General features: G+C 41.0%; 1 protein-coding gene and 1 pseudogene across 9 annotated transcripts in view; both read left to right on the forward strand.

The window, feature by feature from the left end:
* Positions 1-19832, forward strand: part of SCMH1 (Scm polycomb group protein homolog 1) — a 167455-nt gene that overhangs the window by 119103 nt on the left and 28520 nt on the right. For all 9 annotated transcript variants that reach the window (XM_066269491.1, XM_066269489.1, XM_066269494.1 and 6 more), the window contains 2 exons: positions 15803-16035; positions 19593-19719. In XM_066269491.1, the coding sequence (XP_066125588.1) occupies positions 15803-16035; positions 19593-19719 (360 nt within the window). The remainder of the gene's footprint in view (positions 1-15802; positions 16036-19592; positions 19720-19832) is intronic.
* On the forward strand, positions 7467-7578 carry LOC136332860 (small nucleolar RNA SNORA28; annotated as a pseudogene).

The raw sequence follows: 19832 nt of genomic DNA on the forward strand, positions 1-19832 counted from the left end.
TAAGGAGAGCAGCAGAAAGACATAGCTTGGAGAGGAAGGCACAGGAAATACACAGCTTCTCTTTAGATCGTTTGAAAGATCTGGGTCTCTACCCCAAGAGCAATGAGAGGCATTGAATGGGCTTTCTTTAGTGGAATTACAGGTCAGATTTGTATTTTAGAAGAACCTTTCTGGTAGCAGTGAGGGGATGGGTGGCTTCCAGAAGCTGAAGGCAGAGCGTGAGAGTATTCCAGGTGAAAAAGGGAATTGAGGCAGCAACCTTGTGATGACAAGGATAGATTGAGGGGAATATTCTTTGAATAAAGAAGCCAAATGTGAGTTCTTAAGTTTTTTTTTTTTTTTTTTTTTTTTTTTTTTTTTTTTTTTTTACAGAGGCAGAGATAGACAGGGACAGACAGACAGGAACAGAGAGAGATGAGAAGCATCAATCATCAGTTTCTCGTTGTGCGTTGCGACTTCTTAGTTGTTCATTGATTGCTTTCTCACACGTGCCCTGACCGCGGGCCTTCAGCAGACCGAGTAACCCCCTGCTGGAGCCAGCGACCTTGGGTCCAGGCTGGCGAGCTCTTTGCTCAAGCCAGATGAGCCCGCGCGCGACCTCTGGGGTCTCGAACCTGGGTACTTCCGCATCCCAGTCCGACGCTCCATCCACTGCGCCACCGCCTGGTCAGGCCTTAAGTTTATTTTAACACCTATCACAACTATTTAACAAGTAGATACCACTGTAACATGTAAATTAATGCTAATTTTTCAGTATAAGCATTAATAAAGTGGTCACTTCTCAGCCTTTTAACAAAGATCCAGTAAAGCATTAATAAGGAAGCTGAACTTCTTTCTGCCATTTCTAGGAAGTTAGGGTTTATTTCTACCTGCAGTCCTTATTAAGTAGAACTAATTTATTAACTTTATCTTTTTGTTTTGTTTTGGGGTTTTTTGTTCTTTTTTTTTGTTTTTTTTTTGTATTTTTCCAAATTGAGAAGCGGGAGAGAGGGAGACAGACAGACTCCCACATGCGCCCAACCAGGATCCACCCAGCATGCCCACTAGAGGGCTGTGCTCGGCCCCTCTGGGGCATTGCTCTGCTGCATCAGAGCCATTCTTGCACCTGAGGCGGAGGCCATGGAGCCATCCTCAGTGCCTCAGCCAACTTTGCTCCAGTGGAAACTTGGCTGTGGGAGGGGAAGAGAGAGAGAGAAAGGATAGGGGGAAGGGTGGAGAAGCAGATGGGTGTTTCTCTGGTGTGCCCTGGCCTAGAATTGAACCCTGGACTTCCACACGCTGGGCCAACGCTCCACCGCTGAGCCAACTGGCCAGAGCCACTATTAACTTCATCTTTATAGCCCAGCACTAGCACTTGGCACATAGTTATTCAATAATATTTGCTGAGTGAAATATATCATGCTATATTTTCTGATTTAATTTCTATTTATTATTATCTAAAGCTAATATTCAATTATGAAAGTGAGTGCTACTGCAATTTTAGTAGCAGATTAAAAGTTATTTAAATTAATGTTCTATTTTTCAAATTTTAGAAATCTTATAGCCAAAAATAAGAGTAGCAAGTGTCACTCCTCTCCAGAGAGACTCATCTCCAAGCCCATATCCACCCACCTCTCTGTCACTAAACATATGTACACCTCTAACCCCTTCCCTACCCAACTTCTTTGTCTGCTAAGCCACAACAAGCCTGAGAATGTGCTCTCTGCAGGAAGCTCTAGCACCCAGCATGCCCCTCCTGTTTCCTGAGAAGATGTGTCTCACTGACCATGTGAGAAAAAGTGGGGGCACACTGGGAAATAAATGAAACAAATTTTTTGGTGCCTTAATAAGGACAGGCACTTGGCTACTTTTCCTTTTACCCTCTCAGATGTACTAGCTCCAGGCCTTGCCTTTATTTAACATACCATTTCCTGCCACCCTATGCACACCGTGCGCACACACACACACATACCCTCTGTCCTTGTTTGGCCTTGTACTCTAATCACATCTAGAAACTCTGGCCTTTATTCATTGGTCTGATCAACAAACTGTAGAGGCAACGTCATATTAGCAGTGTTAGGCTCAGTGTAGGTAATAGGGAAGTGCCTCCTTTCCAGATTGATTGAGTGATTTAAATGAAAAGATGGGTATGCAAATACATAGCACAATGCAGTACATAGCGGATGTCCATTATAAGTTAATTATATCTGAATTAAGATGCCTAGCCCTGGCCGGTTGGCTCAGCGGTAGAGCGTCGGCCTAGCGTGCGGAGGACCCGGGTTCGATTCCCGGCCAGGGCACACAGGAGAAGCGCCCATTTGCTTCTCCACCCCTCCACCGCGCTTTCCTCTCTGTCTCTCTCTTCCCCTCCCGCAGCCAAGGCTCCATTGGAGCAAAGATGGCCCGGGCGCTGGGGATGGCTCTGTGGCCTCTGCCTCAGGCGCTAGAGTGGCTCTGGTCGCAACATGGCGACGCCCAGGATGGGCAGAGCATCGCCCCCTGGTGGGCAGAGCGTCGCCCCTGGTGGGCGTGCCGGGTGGATCCCGGTCGGGCGCATGCGGGAGTCTGTCTGACTGTCTCTCCCCGTTTCCAGCTTCAGAAAAATGGAAAATAAATAAATAAAGATGCCTAGACATCCCAGGAAAAATGAACTGCACACACAGAGGCTTTTTAAGTGCTCTATTTTGGTCAGGAAAAATATATTTATGCAGCAAGATTTGTGCAATGAGCCAGAACTCCCATAACTGGCTTTCTCTTACTGTACACTTACAGTACACAAATAGAAATAGGAATATGAGAAATGAAATGGGCACTAGATTATGAAGCAGGGGATCTGGGTTCTCTTTCAGATTCTAATTATATCTGCCCAAGGGACCAAAAGGTTCTGTCCCATGGCTCCCTTCCAGCTTCCTTAAGCTGCCCCTTAGCTCTGCCCACTTCTCACTCCGGCCTTCACCAAATTGCCTGAGAATGGTAGCAATTTTTCATCATATGTAATGAAACAACTGGCATCTCTCAAATTTCCTGGAAATAGCAAGGAATAACTTAGGCTTAGGTTCATAAATTTGACCAACCACATGTGCTGTTTTCTTCAGAATACTTAGATCCATCTAGTTCCCTTAGGCAAGCTCGTGCTATAACATTGACTGTATGCTGGTGTCAGTACACAGCAACTTGCAAAGTCCCCAATTTAAATAAGTGTATGTGGTTCTTAGGAAAGTCACACTGGAATCCAGTAATATAAACTGTGTTATTACATTTGTCCCTTAATTCCCTAGATGATTTTTGAGAAAATACTACATTTTAAATAAGAATATCCAAATATCAATGATGGCTAGAAGAAAAACAAAACATGAACATTTATGTATATCAAGAAGATGAGGGACACTTGGCAAATTCTTAAACAAAACAAAGAAAAACAGTTATGAGGGTGATACGGCAGAGAGGCAAGATTTTGTTAGATTTTGAGATGCATTGTCTTGTGCTAAGGCAAGCTAAATGTATTCATTAGACCATGGCTGACTAGCAGGTGCTTCCTCAGTGTGCTTTCATGCCACCTCTCTGAGCAGCTTAGGCTTGACCAGACACATTAGCAGACCACCGTCCGCGAAGACATAGCCCTCCACCTGCTGGAATTGCTCTGGAATCCTCTTACCTACTGCCCCAGACAGCTAAAGTCAGTCACTCCTTTGAATCTCAGTAATACAAGGTTTTTGAAGTTGTCTTGTGATCCCATCATGCATACTTTTATTATCCTTCTATTTTCTCCAGTCTGTACAGACTTATCAGCCTAAAATGACCCCAAGAAAATATGAAATGTCTTTATAATTGCAGAGGTCCTCTATTCATGCTGTAGGAATAAGGGTCAAGAGGGAAAGAAAGAGCTCGACATGGAGAACTGAATGTGTTGAGTTAGATGGAAGCAGAAGGCAGCCCATGCTTTATTAAGTGACCTGGAATTTAAAGGAATGGAGTTTCAGCCCTGGCATCAGCCCAGCTGGCAACACACAGCTGAATCCAGCCAAGCTGAGCAAAGTTAATAAAGAACACATCCTCTAAATTACTATGCCAAGGCCCATGATACACTGCCAAGAATGAAAACAAGATCCTAGTCCAGGAAACTGATAAACCAAATGGGTCCCCTGATGATGTTTTTTTTTCTTTTCCATGGTTTATGTTCTGAGTCAGATACAGGGCCATGCAGACATGTACACACACACACACACACACACACACACACACAAGCTGGGCTTATATTGTATGAATCCCTTTCTAATTCCATATTCTGTGTTCTTGCTGCAGAGAAGAGAAATCTGATAATGAGCTCTTTTGGGTAACTAAGACTCTAACTAAGCATTAATGGAGAAACCTAGAAATAAGCTGTACCCCAATGCCCTTCATTATTATAACTAGGCATATTTAGTTCTTTATCTTTCTTCCTTTATTTGAGGATATGTTTTTGTTTTGTTTATTGGTTTCAGGGAAATATAGTGGAAAGAATATGGACTTTGGAGGCCTAAAGATCCAGATTCAAATCCTATCTTTAGCTATGTGTTCTTTGGCAAGTCCTTTAACCTCTGTGAGTTCAGTTTCATCTTTAAAATATCCAAGAGTAGCCTGGCCTGTGGTGGCGCAGTGGATAAAGCATGAATCTGGAATGCTGAGGTCGCAGGTTTGATACCCTGGGCTTGCCCGGTCAAGGCACATATAGGAGTTGATGCTTCCTGCTTCTCCCCTCCTTCTCTCTCTCTCCCTCTGTCTCTTCTCTCTAAAATAAATAAATTTTTTAAAAGCTAGGAAAAAAAAGAAAAAGAATATCCACATATAATGGTTTTCTCGGAAAAAAGTACTTGTTTGATCGTTTGAGTTACAAGCTGAAGTGGCCATTTGTTTTCATGGAACATCATCTGTACTTAAAAGAACAAGTGACTTGGATATTTGGCAGATACTTTCTCCAGAATTAAGTGAGCTGGTCACTTCAAGGAAGATAACCTATAAGCATTTGTTTTAAATGATACATTTAATCTTTAAAGCAAAAAGTTAGAATTTTGGTAAACTTCTAACTACCAACATGAGCTTAACATCTTCCCAAAATGTAGCAATTTCAGAGTCACCTTTACCATGTTATATTCCATCTAGAAGTTGTTTTGGTTAAGATTCAGTCAGTTGTCTTCATATTAAATATGATATGTCAGGAAGATAAAAAGTTATAGAATGTTGGAATCTCAGGGTTAAAAGAAACCTCAGAAGTCATCAAATTCAACCACCCACCTAATTCAGACTCACCTTAAGACCTTCCCCTAAAAGTATTCATCTAGCCCTTACTTAAATTCTTCTAGAGCCAGGGAGATTGTGGTCTCTCTGAGGAGCACCTTCCTTCCACCTGTGATAGCCCTAATGCCTAAAAATGTCCTTTTTTAAACTTTAAGCTGAAATCTTTTTTCCCCTAGTATCTTTCCATTGGCTCAATTTTTTTTTTTACATGAGAATTTGTTTGTTTGTTTACAGAGACAGAGAGTCAGAGAGAGGAATAGACAGGGACAGACAGACAGGAACAGAGAAATGAGAAGCATCAATCATTAGTTTTTCGTTGTGCATTGCAACACCTTAATTATTCATTGATTGCCTTCTCATACGTGCCTTGACCGCGGGCCTTCAGCAGGCTGAGTAACCCCTTGCTTGAGCCAGTGACCTTGGGCTCAAGCTGGTGAGCTTTTGTTCAAACCAGATGAACCCTCGCTCAAGCTGGCGACCTTGGGGTCTCGAACCTGGGTCTTCCACATCCCAGTCCGACGCTCTATCCACTGTGCCACCGCCCAGTCAGGCTCCATTGGCTCAAATTTTGTTTCCTGTTTCACCTGAAACCTTTTCAGATAGCTCCTGATAATCTTGTTTCTCCAGATCTTTTTTTCTTTAGATATTTCTGAGCTTGGATAGTTTCTAAGCTCCCATCAGCTTAGACCTTCTTCTTGATCCATTTCAATTTACAGTGTTGTGCCTAGAGTGAGCTTCGCACATCAGGGATGCGCTCTAGTACAGAATGGAGCGGCACTCACACTTTCCTTAAAAGGGAAGTGACATTATATTATGACCTAACTTGTTGAAGATAAGGAGTTGTGTTTTTTCTATTTTTATATTTTCAGTGATCTCATAGATGCTTAATGTTATCCCTTATTTATCCTCAGCACAAGTTGAAGTCAGGACATAATGGCCATGTTAGGTAAGAGGATTTTCTGGTAGTTTTTGTTTTCTGCTACTGAGGGGTAGGAATATACCGTATTTTTCGCTCCATAAGGCACACTTTTTTCCTCCAAAAGTGGAGGGGAAAATGCCTGTGTGTCTTATGGAGTGAAATATACGGTATTTTATTAAATATTTTAACACACCATTTGATTCAGATTTTTTTTTCTTATTTTCCTCATTAAAACCCTAGGTGTGTGTTATGGTCAGGTGCATCTTATGGAGCAAAAAATACGGTAATTCTCAAGATTTGGAAGTCCTTTTATAATTTTCCTTTATCATAATACCCCAGTTGTGATAAACCAGGTATTTTTCTCAGTAAAAGATTTCATCAAGTAAGAGAATTCCCCATCTTTCCCCATAACTTTTCTTCACTCAAATCAGTAGCAATTACATAGTGTCTGATCTATAGAAACATGGAAGCCTACCTTAGAGCTGAATTCAGTTACATACACATAGTCAATAATCACAGTATACTGTAGAGCCAGTTTTATTGAAACTTTTCGGCCCTGGCCAGTTGGCTCAGTGTTAGAGCGTCAGCCAAGCATGTGGATGTCCCGGGTTCAATTCCCAGTCAGGGCATACAGGAGAAGTGACCATCTGCTTCTCCGTGCTCCCCTTCTCTGTCTGTCTCTCTGTCTCTGTCTCTGTCTCTCTCTCTCTCTCTCTCTCTCTGCCTCTCCTCCCCTCCCATGCCATGGCTCGATTGGTTCGAGCACTTTGGCCCAGGTGCCAAGTGAGGATGGCTCCGTGGAACCTCTGCCTCAGGTACTAAAAATAGCTCATATATGAGCATGACCCCAGATGGGCAGAGCATCGGCCCCAGACAGGGTTGCCAGGTGGATCCTGGTTGGAGCGCATATGGGAGTCTGTCTCCCTATCTCCCCTCCTCTCACTTGGAAAAGAAGAAAAAAAACAGAAACTTTCCATGGAAAAGAATGTAGGTCACAAAATATGTTAAACCTCATAGTAACCCATCATTCAAAGAGGTTAAGTGATTTTCAAGGACCTGAACCCAGCTCCGTGGATTTCTGACTTCAAAGGAAGTTTAGAAATAATCATTAGGCAAGGAAGTGAGATAATTGTGAATAATATCAAGTGAGTTCATGAATTTTAAAGTACTTTGAGAATTGTGAAGTTTGATACCTGTGGAAGGGGATTCCATCTGTTATTTTGGAAATGCATAGTGAAATCTATCAGAAACTCCAGGGCCCTTTTTCACCCCATAGCTGAAGGTTGGGATGAGTTTGAAATGCCTATTGAAATAGTATGAAATTTGAGCTTGCTATACTAACAAAGTCTAACCTATTCGGGTACTCTCTTCTCTATGAGACAAACCTTTATATAGACTTAGACAATGTAAAAAAAAAAAAAAAAAAGAAATAGTATGAGAAGGATCAAGAGTTGGAGATAGATCCTGCAAAGCACCAATGACTAGTGATTGTATGTCTGGACAAGAGAAGTCAGTTTTCCCAGCCAGTCACTGCCAGCTCTTCAGCCATAGAAAATGTAATGCCATAGCTCTTGTAGGGACAGGCATTTATCATAATTGAGGAAGACCATTTGCATATATAGTTTTTCAACCAACTCTGCCAATTAAGATATTCCTAGGTAACTTAACTCGGATGGAAATAAAAGGGACTGGAAAGGCCATCTAGGGGCACTGAGAAGGACCCCCGTCCCCTTCCAGGATAGTTTGTGTGCGGATTTCCCTGTCCTTTGCTCCATTCCTGGTATAGCTACTGGTAGTCTGGTTCTGCTTTATAACCTGCAAGTCTCTTTGCATATGAGCTTATGGTGCCTCTTGTTGCTTGCTTGTACTTTTTAGTGACAGTGTATCACCACACTTTTTTCCCTTTTTTTTTTATTTGTTTATTTATGTTTTTGTTTTCAGAATTATGTTAACATAGCTCACTCAAATGAAATAATATTCTCATCTTAACTAACTTGGCAACCCCCAACCTTATCAAAACAAACAAAAAGGTGTTTTCTTGGGGTTTTGTTGTTGTTTTTGTTTTATTTATTGATTTTAGAAAGAGGAGAGAGACAGAGAAGTAGGGGTAGGTAGTGGAAAGCATCAACTCATAGTAGTTGCTTCACAACCAGGCAAGCCCAGGGTTTCGAACAGGCAACCTCAGCATTCCAGGTTGACACTTTATCCACTATGCCACCACAGGTCAGAAAAAAGGTTAATTTTTTTTAACTCCACATTAACATTGAGGAGTAATTGGATTACCTTTAGTAAGACTTACACAGGCACTAGCCGGTTGGCTCAGTGGTAGAGCATCGGCCCAGCGTGTGGATATCCCGGGTTCAATTCCCAGTCAGAACATACGGGAGAAGCACCCATCTGCTTCCCCATCCCTTTCTCTCCCCCTTTTCTCTCTCTATCAGCCCGGGGCGCTGAAGATGGTTCCATGCAGCCTCCTCCTCAAGTGCTGAATATAGCTCAGTTGCCAGCATAGCCCCAGATGGGCAGAACATAGACCCCAGATGGTGGTTGCTGGGTGGATCCCTATTGGGATACATGCAGGAGTCTGTCTCTCTATCTCCCCTTCTCTCACTTGGAAAAGAAGGGAAGAAAGAGGGTTACCCAGAAATAAAGTTCAAAATAGTACCATACAAATTAAATAGGTAAAAAGAGGGAAAATTGGGAAGGCCTTTGAGATTTGTGTCATTTGCTGAAGGATGCCTACACTATCAAGTACAAGGCATAAGTGAAGAAAACAAAATGATTCTGAAATCTGAAACACAGGCATATGTCAGAAAATTAAAGTCAGATGAGGTAATATAATAAGCAGCACCTGCTCTAGGGACTTACCCAGAAAGAGACCATTGAAGGGTTTTAACCAAAGGAGTGATGTTATCATATTTGTGTTTTAGAGTCAGATTCTTATGCTCTGTTGGGTAAAGGCTAGAGATAATGAGTGGGAGTAAGTTAAAGGAAGAGAAACCAGTGAGTTGCCCATTTCAGTAATTAAGATGAAATGATGAGGACCTGATTTACCGTAGGTGCCAAGTGGGACTGGAATGAAAGAAATATAGGTTAAACATTCAGGGGACAACTTCTCTGGGAAAAGGCATCTGTTTTGAGCCACATTCCTTTACTCTTTCAGTGCTAGAGAATCTTAGAACTAGAAGTAGACTTAAGATAAAATGCTGGGAAACCATGGACTTGATGTCAAACTAAATAAGTAGAATAAATGCTGAGTTGGAGGTAGGCTGTGTTATTAGCAGAATATGTCAGCTCTTAGCATAGGCAGGTATAGAAACCAGGAAACTGAATCTGAAATCATTTAACAGAATTTCAAATCAAGACCAATTGTCCAGATGAATTTGTGATGAAAGGTAACAATTTCTCCTAACCTTAAAGGCACTCTGAGCTGCCTTCTGATAGGTTAACTTGATTTCTAGATATATCTTTTATTTCAAGGATACTAAAATAACTCTTATACATCCATAATTTAATTAAAGTACACTTGCCCTGTTGTATATATGTCATATTGCACATTGCCAAAATTAGAGCAGAATGAAAGTTTTCAGAGTGTTTAAAAACTAGGTTAAAAGGCTAGAAATTGTGTGCAGCCCCCTAGAGCAGCTGGTCCCAGATAGTGCCCAAATCACCCCTTGTGAAGTAGAAAGCATTAGAATGATTTTATACTAATTATTAGTATGAGAGAACAAGCAAGAAGGGGGAGAGGTGTGGGCAGGACACTGCGTTCTTCCAAGTCTCAAGTGGGCCCACTTTAGTCTTGGGACAGGATTCCCATTGGCTCTATCTTCTGCTAGAACACTGATTCACGGTCCCAGAGCTACAGGATCACAAACATTGATCTGCCATAAGTGAGTGCCCTTGGCTGCTTTCTCTTTTCCTTTCTCTTTCTGATTCTCCCCAATCTACTCTGCTCTTCCACCTCCCATGTAGATTATAAAATCTTTAGAGTTTGTTTTAATACTGATAAGCCTATCCCCCTTTTCATTGTTTTCTTAGCTGTTCTCTTGGGGGATGGGGGTAATATGAACTTTAATATCAACTTGTCTAGCTCCAGAAAAAAAGTTTTCTTAGTATTTTTATTGATTGGATTAAGATTGTAAATTAATTTAGCAAGAACTGACAACTTGATGATGCTTAGACCTACAGAACTAGGGTGTTTTTTTAAGTCTATTTTTGTATCTTCCAGTTCTACCCATCTGTGTGCCACTACCCTGCCTTAGATGTGCTTCTGCCTTTACCATTAGCCTCACCATTACTTTTTCCATATGTAGAGCCACAGTACCCACCCTGTGTCTCTTGGTAGAGTCTTTCTGTGTTAGAGCTGGAACATTCCTTAAATATAACATGGACTCTTCTCAAGCTGGCTCCAGCATCTCTCTCTAACCTTACCTGTTTCTCCTCATAGACTTCAGCCACACAAAACTACCCACAGCTCGTCATATAACATATAACCATGCTTTTTAACAGATCCATGCCTTTCTATATACTATCCCCTCTGAAGTACCCTTACTCACTCTCTACCCTTGCCCTTTTCCTAATGCAAGATCAATTGTTCTCCAAAAATTAGTTAAAATGTCACTTTGAAATCTTGCCTGATGAGTCTTGCTTCTCGCTTGCCTGTCTCCCTTGCCCTCTCTCCTTCCCTTAGAGTTAGTCACTCCCTTCTCTAAGTCTTTATAATTGTATAAGAATTTTATCAAAGTATTGTTGATTAAGGGTGTGATTCTGTCAACCTTTGTAGCATCAAAATGTGTTGGGGAATTTCCTGATCTTTCCTCTTTCTCTGAAGTAGGACAGTCATTCAATTATTTAATTATTTACATTAGGAAAAATAAAAATAGATCATGTTTAAATGACAAACTCAAGGTCACACCATAAGGGAGAAAACTAGAATTAGATTTCTGGTCCCCTGATATCACCCAGTTTGGTTTTTATTTTTTTCAACTAGGATAATTAAGTTAGGATATGACAGAACAGGGCTTCCTAGTGGGGAAAACTTCCAAATTTTAGAATCCCTTGGGATAGCTTAAGAAATTTGTTATTAAAAACTTTTAAATTAGTACAAAGCTTAATTTCAGTGCTATCTGCTCATATATGACCTGCATGCTCTGGTTTTTCAAAACTGTTAGTCTAATTGGTTAGTTTCTTCTGTCCAGATCTTTTAGGCTAGAAAGGGCACCTCGTTTGCTAGTGGGCATCAGGGCCTTTTATGTCCAGCCTTAAGGAAAAAGAAAAGACAAATTACTTTCTGACCACTAGAAAGCCAAGTGAAGCCCTGTTCAGTTCTCTTTTATGTTTCCTTTTTTATTCTACAAACATGCACTATGTACAAACCAAGGACTCAGCACCTTCTCATGTGACGGCAGGAATTCGAAAGTAATTCACTAACACCCCACCCCCAGCTCAGACTTCATGATCTGTTACTGGAGATATACGGGCAGTCTTGGGGTTTATAGTAATCAGTTTAAACATTTGGCATGTTCAGTTACTCAGGCTTAGATGTGAAATAGGTAGAGAGTTGGATTGGGATTTTTCTAGGCAAGTGTGTTGGGAAAAGAAGGGCAAGGAAGGGATTAGAATTATAGATCAGAGGTTCTTGAAGCTTTTGTTATCAGGAAACTTCTGTATCCTTAAAAACCCAAAGAGCTTTTATTTATGTGGGTTACTTATATCACCATATTAGAAATTAAAACTTAAACCTTTTACAACATAAGAATATACAAGCACACACTCAATTAGCTTTAAGAGTGATGATATCACACATGTACTCTCTGGAAAATTCCACTGTTGGAGAATGAGAGTAAAAAAGGCAAATCATGTTTTAGTATCATGAAAATTATGTTCATCTTACAGGAAAATCTTAAAAGGATTTCAAGAACCCTCAGAGATTCTCAGACAATACTCTGAAAACTACTAACTATATAACATTCTTAAAAATCCCTGGCCGGTTGGCTCAGCGGTAGAGCGTCGGCCTGGCGGGCGGGGGACCCAGGTTCGATTCCGGCCAGGGCAAATAGGAGAAGCGCCCATTTGCTTCTCCACCCCCCCCCCTTACTCTCTTTCTCTCTCTTCCCCTCCCGCAGCCAAGGCTCCATTGGAGCAAAGATGGCCCGGGCGCTGGGGTTGGCTCCTTGGCCTCTGCCCCAGGCGCTAGAGTGGCTCTGGTAGCGGCAGAGCGATGCCCCGGAGGGGCAGAGCATCGCCCCCTGGTGGGTAGAGCATTGCCCCTGGTGGGCGTGCCGGGTGGATCCTGGTCGGGTGCATGCGGGAGTTTGTCTGACTGTCTCTCCCCGTTTCCAGCTTGGAAAAAAGAAAAAAAAAATCCATTTTACCAAAAGTGGATATTTGGGTCATTTCAAGTTTTAGTTTTACAAATAACACTGCTATTTATTGCCAAATAAAATTTAGAATTAACTCGTCAGTTTGGGTGTACACACACTCTAAAAATTTAACTGCTGGGATTTTGATTAGAATTGTATTGACTCTTTACATCAATTTAATGACAATTGAGAACTTAACAATATTGAGTCTTCTAGTTCATAAGTGTGATATATCCCTTCATGGCTGCATGATATCTAGAGCTTCTTTAATTTTTCTGAGAATGTTTTATAGTTTAGTGTAGATGTCTTGTACATCTTTCACTGAATATTTGACTTGGGGGTTTTTATTTTCTAATTGGTGGTATATATAAAAATACAATAGACTTTGTAAAAACTATGGTCATGTCCAAATAATTCTTCTTTACAATCTACATTTATAGCTTTTATTTCTCTTTCTTTCCTTATTATGTTGGCCTAGAATGCCATGTTTGATCTCTCATTTTTCTTAAAATTTCAAAATCTTGATGGGAAATCAGCTATATATATATATGTTTAACATAGCGCTTCTCCTTCTTATTGGAATCTTGTCTCCTAAAACCTCAGGATTATGGGAGATTGTATTCTACCTCTTAGAAGCTCTGAGCCTTGCTTTACAGCTCAAGTGCGCAGACTCAGAACTCAGCAGATGTCCCATGGGGAAAACACACATGGAGCTCCTCCAGTTCCAGTCTGTCACAGCAACCTCTCTGATGTCTCTTTCCTCCTGGAGAGCTCCTCGGCATAGGCCAACCCTGATCCTAAATCCATGCCCCAAATCAGCAAATGCCCTCAGGAAGGAAAATTGTCAGCTACCTCAGAACCCTTCCTACACAAGTCTGGAATTCCAGTTCATCCAATCTCCATGATTTCTACAACACTGCAGTGATTTATCTCAGTGGTCCCCAACCACCGGGCCGCGGACCGATACCAGGCCGCGGACTGATACCAGGCCGCAGACTGATACCAGTCCGTGGGCCATTTGGTACCAGTCTGCAGAGAAAGAATAAATAACTTACATTATTTCCATTTTATTTATATTTAAGTCTGAACGATGTTTTATTTTTAAAAAATGACCAGATTCCCTCTGTTACATCCGTCTAAGACTCACTCTTGATGCATGTCTCGGTCACGTGATACATTTATCTGTCCCACCCTAAAGGCCGGTCCGTGAAAATATTTTCTGACATTAAACTAGGTTGAGGACCACTGATTTATCTGACTTTTTCTAGTTGTTGCATTAGCAGCAGTGCACTGTCATAATCTATCACAGCCTATCTGGAAATATAAATAACATTACCTTCTACCTGTCCACTATAATGAGTTTTTTAAACTAGTCTCTAGATCTAATACTGCCTGCCCCCTCCCGGAGCAGCTGTAGTGTTCCTTTTCGGTATATTCTGTCACTCCTTTGCTCAAAACCCTCCAGTTGCTTCCCTTCATACTTAGAATAAGTTCCAGTTCATTTTCAAGTCTACAAAGTCCTACATGATCTTATCACTGCTCCCTTTATAACCTATTCTCCCTTCACTCTCCCCTTTGCTTGCTCAATTCCAGCTATATACTAGCCTTTCCATTTCTCAAACACACTAACATGTACCCATCTCAGAGTCTTTGCACTTGTTATATACCCTCTATTTGGAAGGCTTTTTCCTCAGATCTTCATAAGGCTTTGCTTTTATTTCATTTGTGAGCCCTATGCAAATGTCACCTCTCTAAAGAGGGTTTTCCTCACCCCTCGATTTCTCCCTGAGATGTTTCGGTTTTTTTAATTTATTTATTTATTACGGAGACAGAGAGTGAGTCAGAGAGAGGGATAGACAGGGACGAAGAGAGATGAGAAGCATCAATCATTAGTTTTTCATTGCGTGTTGCAACACCTTAGTTGTTCATTGATTGCTTTCTCATATGTGCCTTGACCACGGGCCTTCAGCAGACCGAGTAACCCTTTGCTGGAGCCAGCAACCTTGGGTTCAAGCTGGTGGGCTTTTCCTCAAACCAGATGAGCCCGCACTCAAGCTGGCAACCTCGGGGTCTCGAACCCAGGTCCTTTGCATCCCAGTCTGACGCTCCATCCACTGCGCCACTGCCTGGTCAGGCAACCCTGAGATGTTTCTAATATCTCTTTACCTTGCTTTAGTTTGGTCATAGCACTTGCCTAACATTATATTGCATATTATTAGTATATTTTCTGTCTTCCCCACTAGAAGCTAAGCTCCATAAGAGTGGAAACGATGTCTGTTTTCAGCACTGTTCTATCCCCAGGGCTTAGGACAGTGTATAACCTATAGTAAATGTTCAATAAATATGCATGGAATGAATTAGATATCCCTTATCTTAGAGAATTATCAATTTCAGAAGAAGATGAATGATTGGAGTAAAATTGAAAGTACTTTAACATAGATGTCTACAGAATACTTTGGAGGGGACACTGACTTATTTGGGGTGTAGTCAAACAAGGCTTCAGTAAGAAGCTGAGTTTTGGAAACTGAATACTGATGCATGTCTGACCAGGAAGAATAGAGAACTCAACATATATGAATGAATTGGTGTTCAGAAAATGGTCTAAAACATGGGGACAGATAACAGGAAATGACATCAAATATAACTGGAGAGCAAGGCAGGGACAAAGTCACAACAGTCCTTGGATATCAGGATAAAGAATTTGTACTTTACCTTAAAGGTAATATGGAACAAAGATTTTTAAGGTGAGGAGAGATGCTATCAAGTGTATAGGTTTGTATGTGTTTCACTACTCTTCACTGTAATAACCACACTAAAACTTTAAGTAGTCTGATATAGAAAATCCCTGACTTGGTTGAAGGGCCTACTTTCAAAACATAAGTCCTCATCCCAACTCACAGTGTAACCTAGGGAAGGCATCATTTTCTCTTCTGAACCTCAGATCCTCATTCTTAGCAGGAAAGGATTGTAGACATTCCATTTCTGAGCCTATGGTTCTGTTTATATGCTCTAACTAGATGCCTTGGGGAGAAATTTTTAAAATTTTTTACTGCATCTACCAGAAATAATTAAAACTTCCAATTCTAGCCAAGCTAACTTCAGTGCTCCCCTGAGATTTTCTGATATTTAGGTCAGATGCCAAGAAACTAGCTTTTTGAGATAAAACTAACCAAGTGGAAATAGCAAGTTTTTTGTTTGTTTGTTTGTTTTTGGAGGGGATAGGGAACAGGTGGGAGGAAGGGTGATAGAATGAGTCTTTTTCTTGCAGTTGTGATTCCAAAGAGTCCCTACCCTGCACCTGATGTGAACACTGAGAAATCCAGCATCCACACCAGCACCAAAACTGACTTGGAGCATCAACCAGGGCAGAGAGGTCGTAAACCAGGAAAGAAGCGGGGCCGGACACCCAAGCCCCTAATTCCTCATCCCATTGCTACTCCATCCAAATCAGCTGAACCTTTGAAATTCCCAAAGAAGAGGGGTCCCAAACCTGGCAGTAAGGTAGGTAAAAATGTGGGTTTCTCAGAAAGTAAAAATGACTATAAAGGGGTGACTCATCCATATCCATTCATCTCGAAAAGGGACATGTCTGACCCTATTCTGCACTTTATGTATGCTGTTAAGAGGAATTTCCTAAGTTGTTATTCCTACTTAGCTACTTACCTGGCAATAAGTAATATTAGACATTGTATGGTGTGGATAAGAAACAAATTTTGACTTTGAAAGTTACTCACATTCAAGGGAATTCTGGTCTAATGTCTTCCATAGACGGAAGGCCCTGCTCCTGATTGTTAACCCAGAGTGGATGCCCAGGCATGTAAACAAAAAGAGGAAATTGACTCTGTAAATGTATTTTTTTTCTATTCCTGCCCCTTCTTTTAAAAAAATTATCTAATACCTACTAAGTATCAGGCTCTGTATGAGATACCATTACATATCACATAATCTTTACAAAACCCAAGGAGATGAGTAATGTTAATATTATTTATAAGTTAAGTAAATTGAGGCTTAGAGGTGTGAAATGACTTTCCTAAGGGCACATAGTTAATAAACAGCAAAGGCTACAGAGATGGGTCCCCAGATCTAGTTTCAAGGTCACTGCAATCCTACCACATATAGTATTAACTCTCCCATTTCTTGAGGGAGGTAACACCTACCTTTAGTGTTGGGAAAGACTGTTGAGTCAGGCTTCGCTGAACACTGTTCCTAAAAGTGCCACCTTGTAGTCATGACCAGTTCTTCATGCTTACCTTCCCGAGGGAAGCAATCTATAGGAAAATTCCTCAGCTGCTTCTCTGGGACTGTCTTTGGCATCACCCTCTCCACTCACTTCCTACCTCTCTGTATCTCTGCAGCTCCCTCTGAGCTAGACTGTCTGACATCCACTGTGGAGATGATACTCAGTCCTCTTGGGGACTCCATTCCAATCTCATAAGTTCTTCCCAAAGTTTTGTTGGTTGGTTAGTTGGTTTTGTTTTGCTTATTAGTTCCAGCTGACTTCAGTCCTACTAGAATATAAGCTCAAGGTCGAGAACCTAATTTTTTGTCTCACTTTCTCCTACAGTGCCTTATATCTCAATCTCTTCAGAGATGTTCAGGATATGCAGGATGGTTAGATGGATGGCTTGAGTGGTAGTGTTCTAATTAAGATTCTCTCTTATTTATTGGCTTCGATGTCTCAATGTCACATCCTGATCTTTATATGTAATGTATAATGCTCCTGACCTGCTACCACTAACCCCTAACCTAGGTCCTGATTCATTTTTGTCTCCATGACTGTCTTCTCATTCTCCTGTTGTGGAGGGGAGGCTAAAGGCCCTTAGATTATTACAAGGCCAGAGAAGCTGTGCTTTTGATTATGTGATGACATCTTGAGGATAGTCAGATTAAAGAGGGAGAAAACTTGTCTGAGGTTCCAAAGACAGAACCAGAACCAAATAAGCAGAAACTTGAACAGACAGACTTTGTTTCAGGATAAAGGAACAGTTAAATCGATTCCAAAATACAAGTAGTGGTCTCCCATCATGAGAGGTATTTCCTCAGCGACCGGGTGACTAGATGGAAGGGATGCTTTCAGGGACAAGGAAATAGAAATACTGGTTAAATTTAATGATCTTTAAGATCCTTCAAAATCTAAGAACTGTGACTCTGTGATTGCCTCTGTTCTGCTTTCTCAGACAATCCCAAACATAGTAGCCAAAGTCCTCTTTTTTTCCAACCTCCTGAAAATAGTAATTCTCATCTCAGCCTGTATTTTCATGGCATCTGACTCCCTGACTCCCCCTCCTGTCTACTGTTGTCAGTGTATATATAACGTTTCCATTTAATCCAGCCAAGTGGTCTCCTAATTTGAGACTTTGAAACCAGATAAACTTAGTTTTATATAAATATTTCATATTCATTTGTTACCACCCATGTGACTTTGGGAAACATTTTTTTTAAGACCTTTTATTGATTGATTTTAGAGAGAGGAGAGAGAAAAGCAGAGTGAAGGGGGATAGGGGAAGAGCAGGAAGTATCGACTCATAGTTGCTTCTCGTGTGTGCCTTGACCGAGCAAGCCCGGGGCTTGAACTGGTGACCAGCATTCCAGGTCAACACATTATCCACTGTGCCACCACGGGTCAGGTTAGGAAAGCTTCTTGAGTAATGCCGTGAGCCCATTTTCTAACCAGTAAAATGGTGATTAGGTAATATACTAATAGATATAATGCAGATAATTGCATCTATCTCAAATAGTAATAATACCTTCCATTTTTTCTGGTTTCTTCTAAATATAATATTTGGGCACCTTACCAGGATTGTTCCTTCAAAGACCCCCTAAAATCCTACCACCAACTCAGCCAAGTTGAACTCAGTGTTCCTTTCTACCTCAACTTGTTGCTTATTTGGATTTTTACTTTTAGCAACATCAAAAAATATGAGATGTCCATGTCCCCTGTGTGCTTTCGTAAGTGTTTGTATGATTACTTTCACAGGAAAGGCCGGCTTACACTATGTGCTCACTGTCGTTGGTGCTGTCTCTTTAGACATTAACACTCCTAGGAGGCAGACAGGTTTATACAGCTCCCAGCAGAAGCCTCTACATGCCATTTAGTAAGAAGGCATTTCTGGACCTCAGTGATAATTATGTTTTTCTTGCATTCTGAATGGCTTTTAGAAAACATTTTCTTGGAAAGAACCCTCTGAGAGCCTTCTCCCCCACAGGCTGCCCCGAACATCATAGAGGACATACTTGTTGTCTCTCAAATAATTTTTATTACTTTCCCTATCAATGGTGTTCTATACTGTATGCTTCATTGACAAATATTATTGACATTTATATGCCAAGTATCATGTTAGGAATAGTACTCAAAATCAGACTCGCAGGGAGCTCCAGGCTAATAGGTACACCAGTATATAAATATCTAATGACCGTACATTGTGACAAATGCAACAATACGAAGAGCAGAGATAGCACAAAAGATATAGTAACTAAATAAAATCTAGAAAAGCTTCTTGGATAAACAGATATTTGTAAGATTTTTTTTAAAAAAAGGACATTTTAAGCAGAAGGAATGGCTTATGGCTTCTTAGTGTAATGGTGTGGACCAGGTATGGATTTTAGAGAAGTAACAGTTAGGGATTACTAGAGTATAAGGTTGAAGATAATAAGTGAAGGTAATGAGCTCAAGAGGAAGGAACATTCCCATTTTCCAAGAGAAAGAAAATACAATGCCAAATAGATTTAAGCCATAGCACTATTCGTGTGCTTTTTGTCTGCCCAACTAGTAAAGAACCTGGAACTTTAAATCATAATGCTGAATCTAGTCTAAAAGTCAGTGAATTAAGTGCTGATTGTACAGAAGCCCAGAATCTTGTGCGTAGATTCAGAAAATATTTACTAAGCATCTACTATATCTATAGCTTTGGAAAGATGCTATGTAGAAAACAAAAATAAAACAGACCCACCTACAGATGTATTTTCATTTCATGGGTTCATTAAGTGCTAGGAATAGAGGACTTAGAAGACAAGATACCTATCATGGATAGCAAACTTCTCCCCATCCATTTTGACAGAGGAAACCTCGGACTCTGCTGAATCCACCACCCACCTCACCAACAACCAGCACCCCTGAACCGGATACCAGCACTGTACCCCAAGATGCTGCCACCATCCCCAGCTCAGCCATGCAGGCCCCCACAGGTAAGAGCAGATCACGGTACTAGCTGCAACAAGCCCCAGGCTCCTGTGTCTGTACTTTCTCATCATGTACCAATAATTAGTCCCCTGTCCATTTATAAACTTAAATAGGATTT

Source organism: Saccopteryx bilineata, chromosome 3 (genome assembly GCF_036850765.1).
Source record: "Saccopteryx bilineata isolate mSacBil1 chromosome 3, mSacBil1_pri_phased_curated, whole genome shotgun sequence".
NCBI classification, from domain to species: Eukaryota; Metazoa; Chordata; class Mammalia; order Chiroptera; family Emballonuridae; genus Saccopteryx; species Saccopteryx bilineata.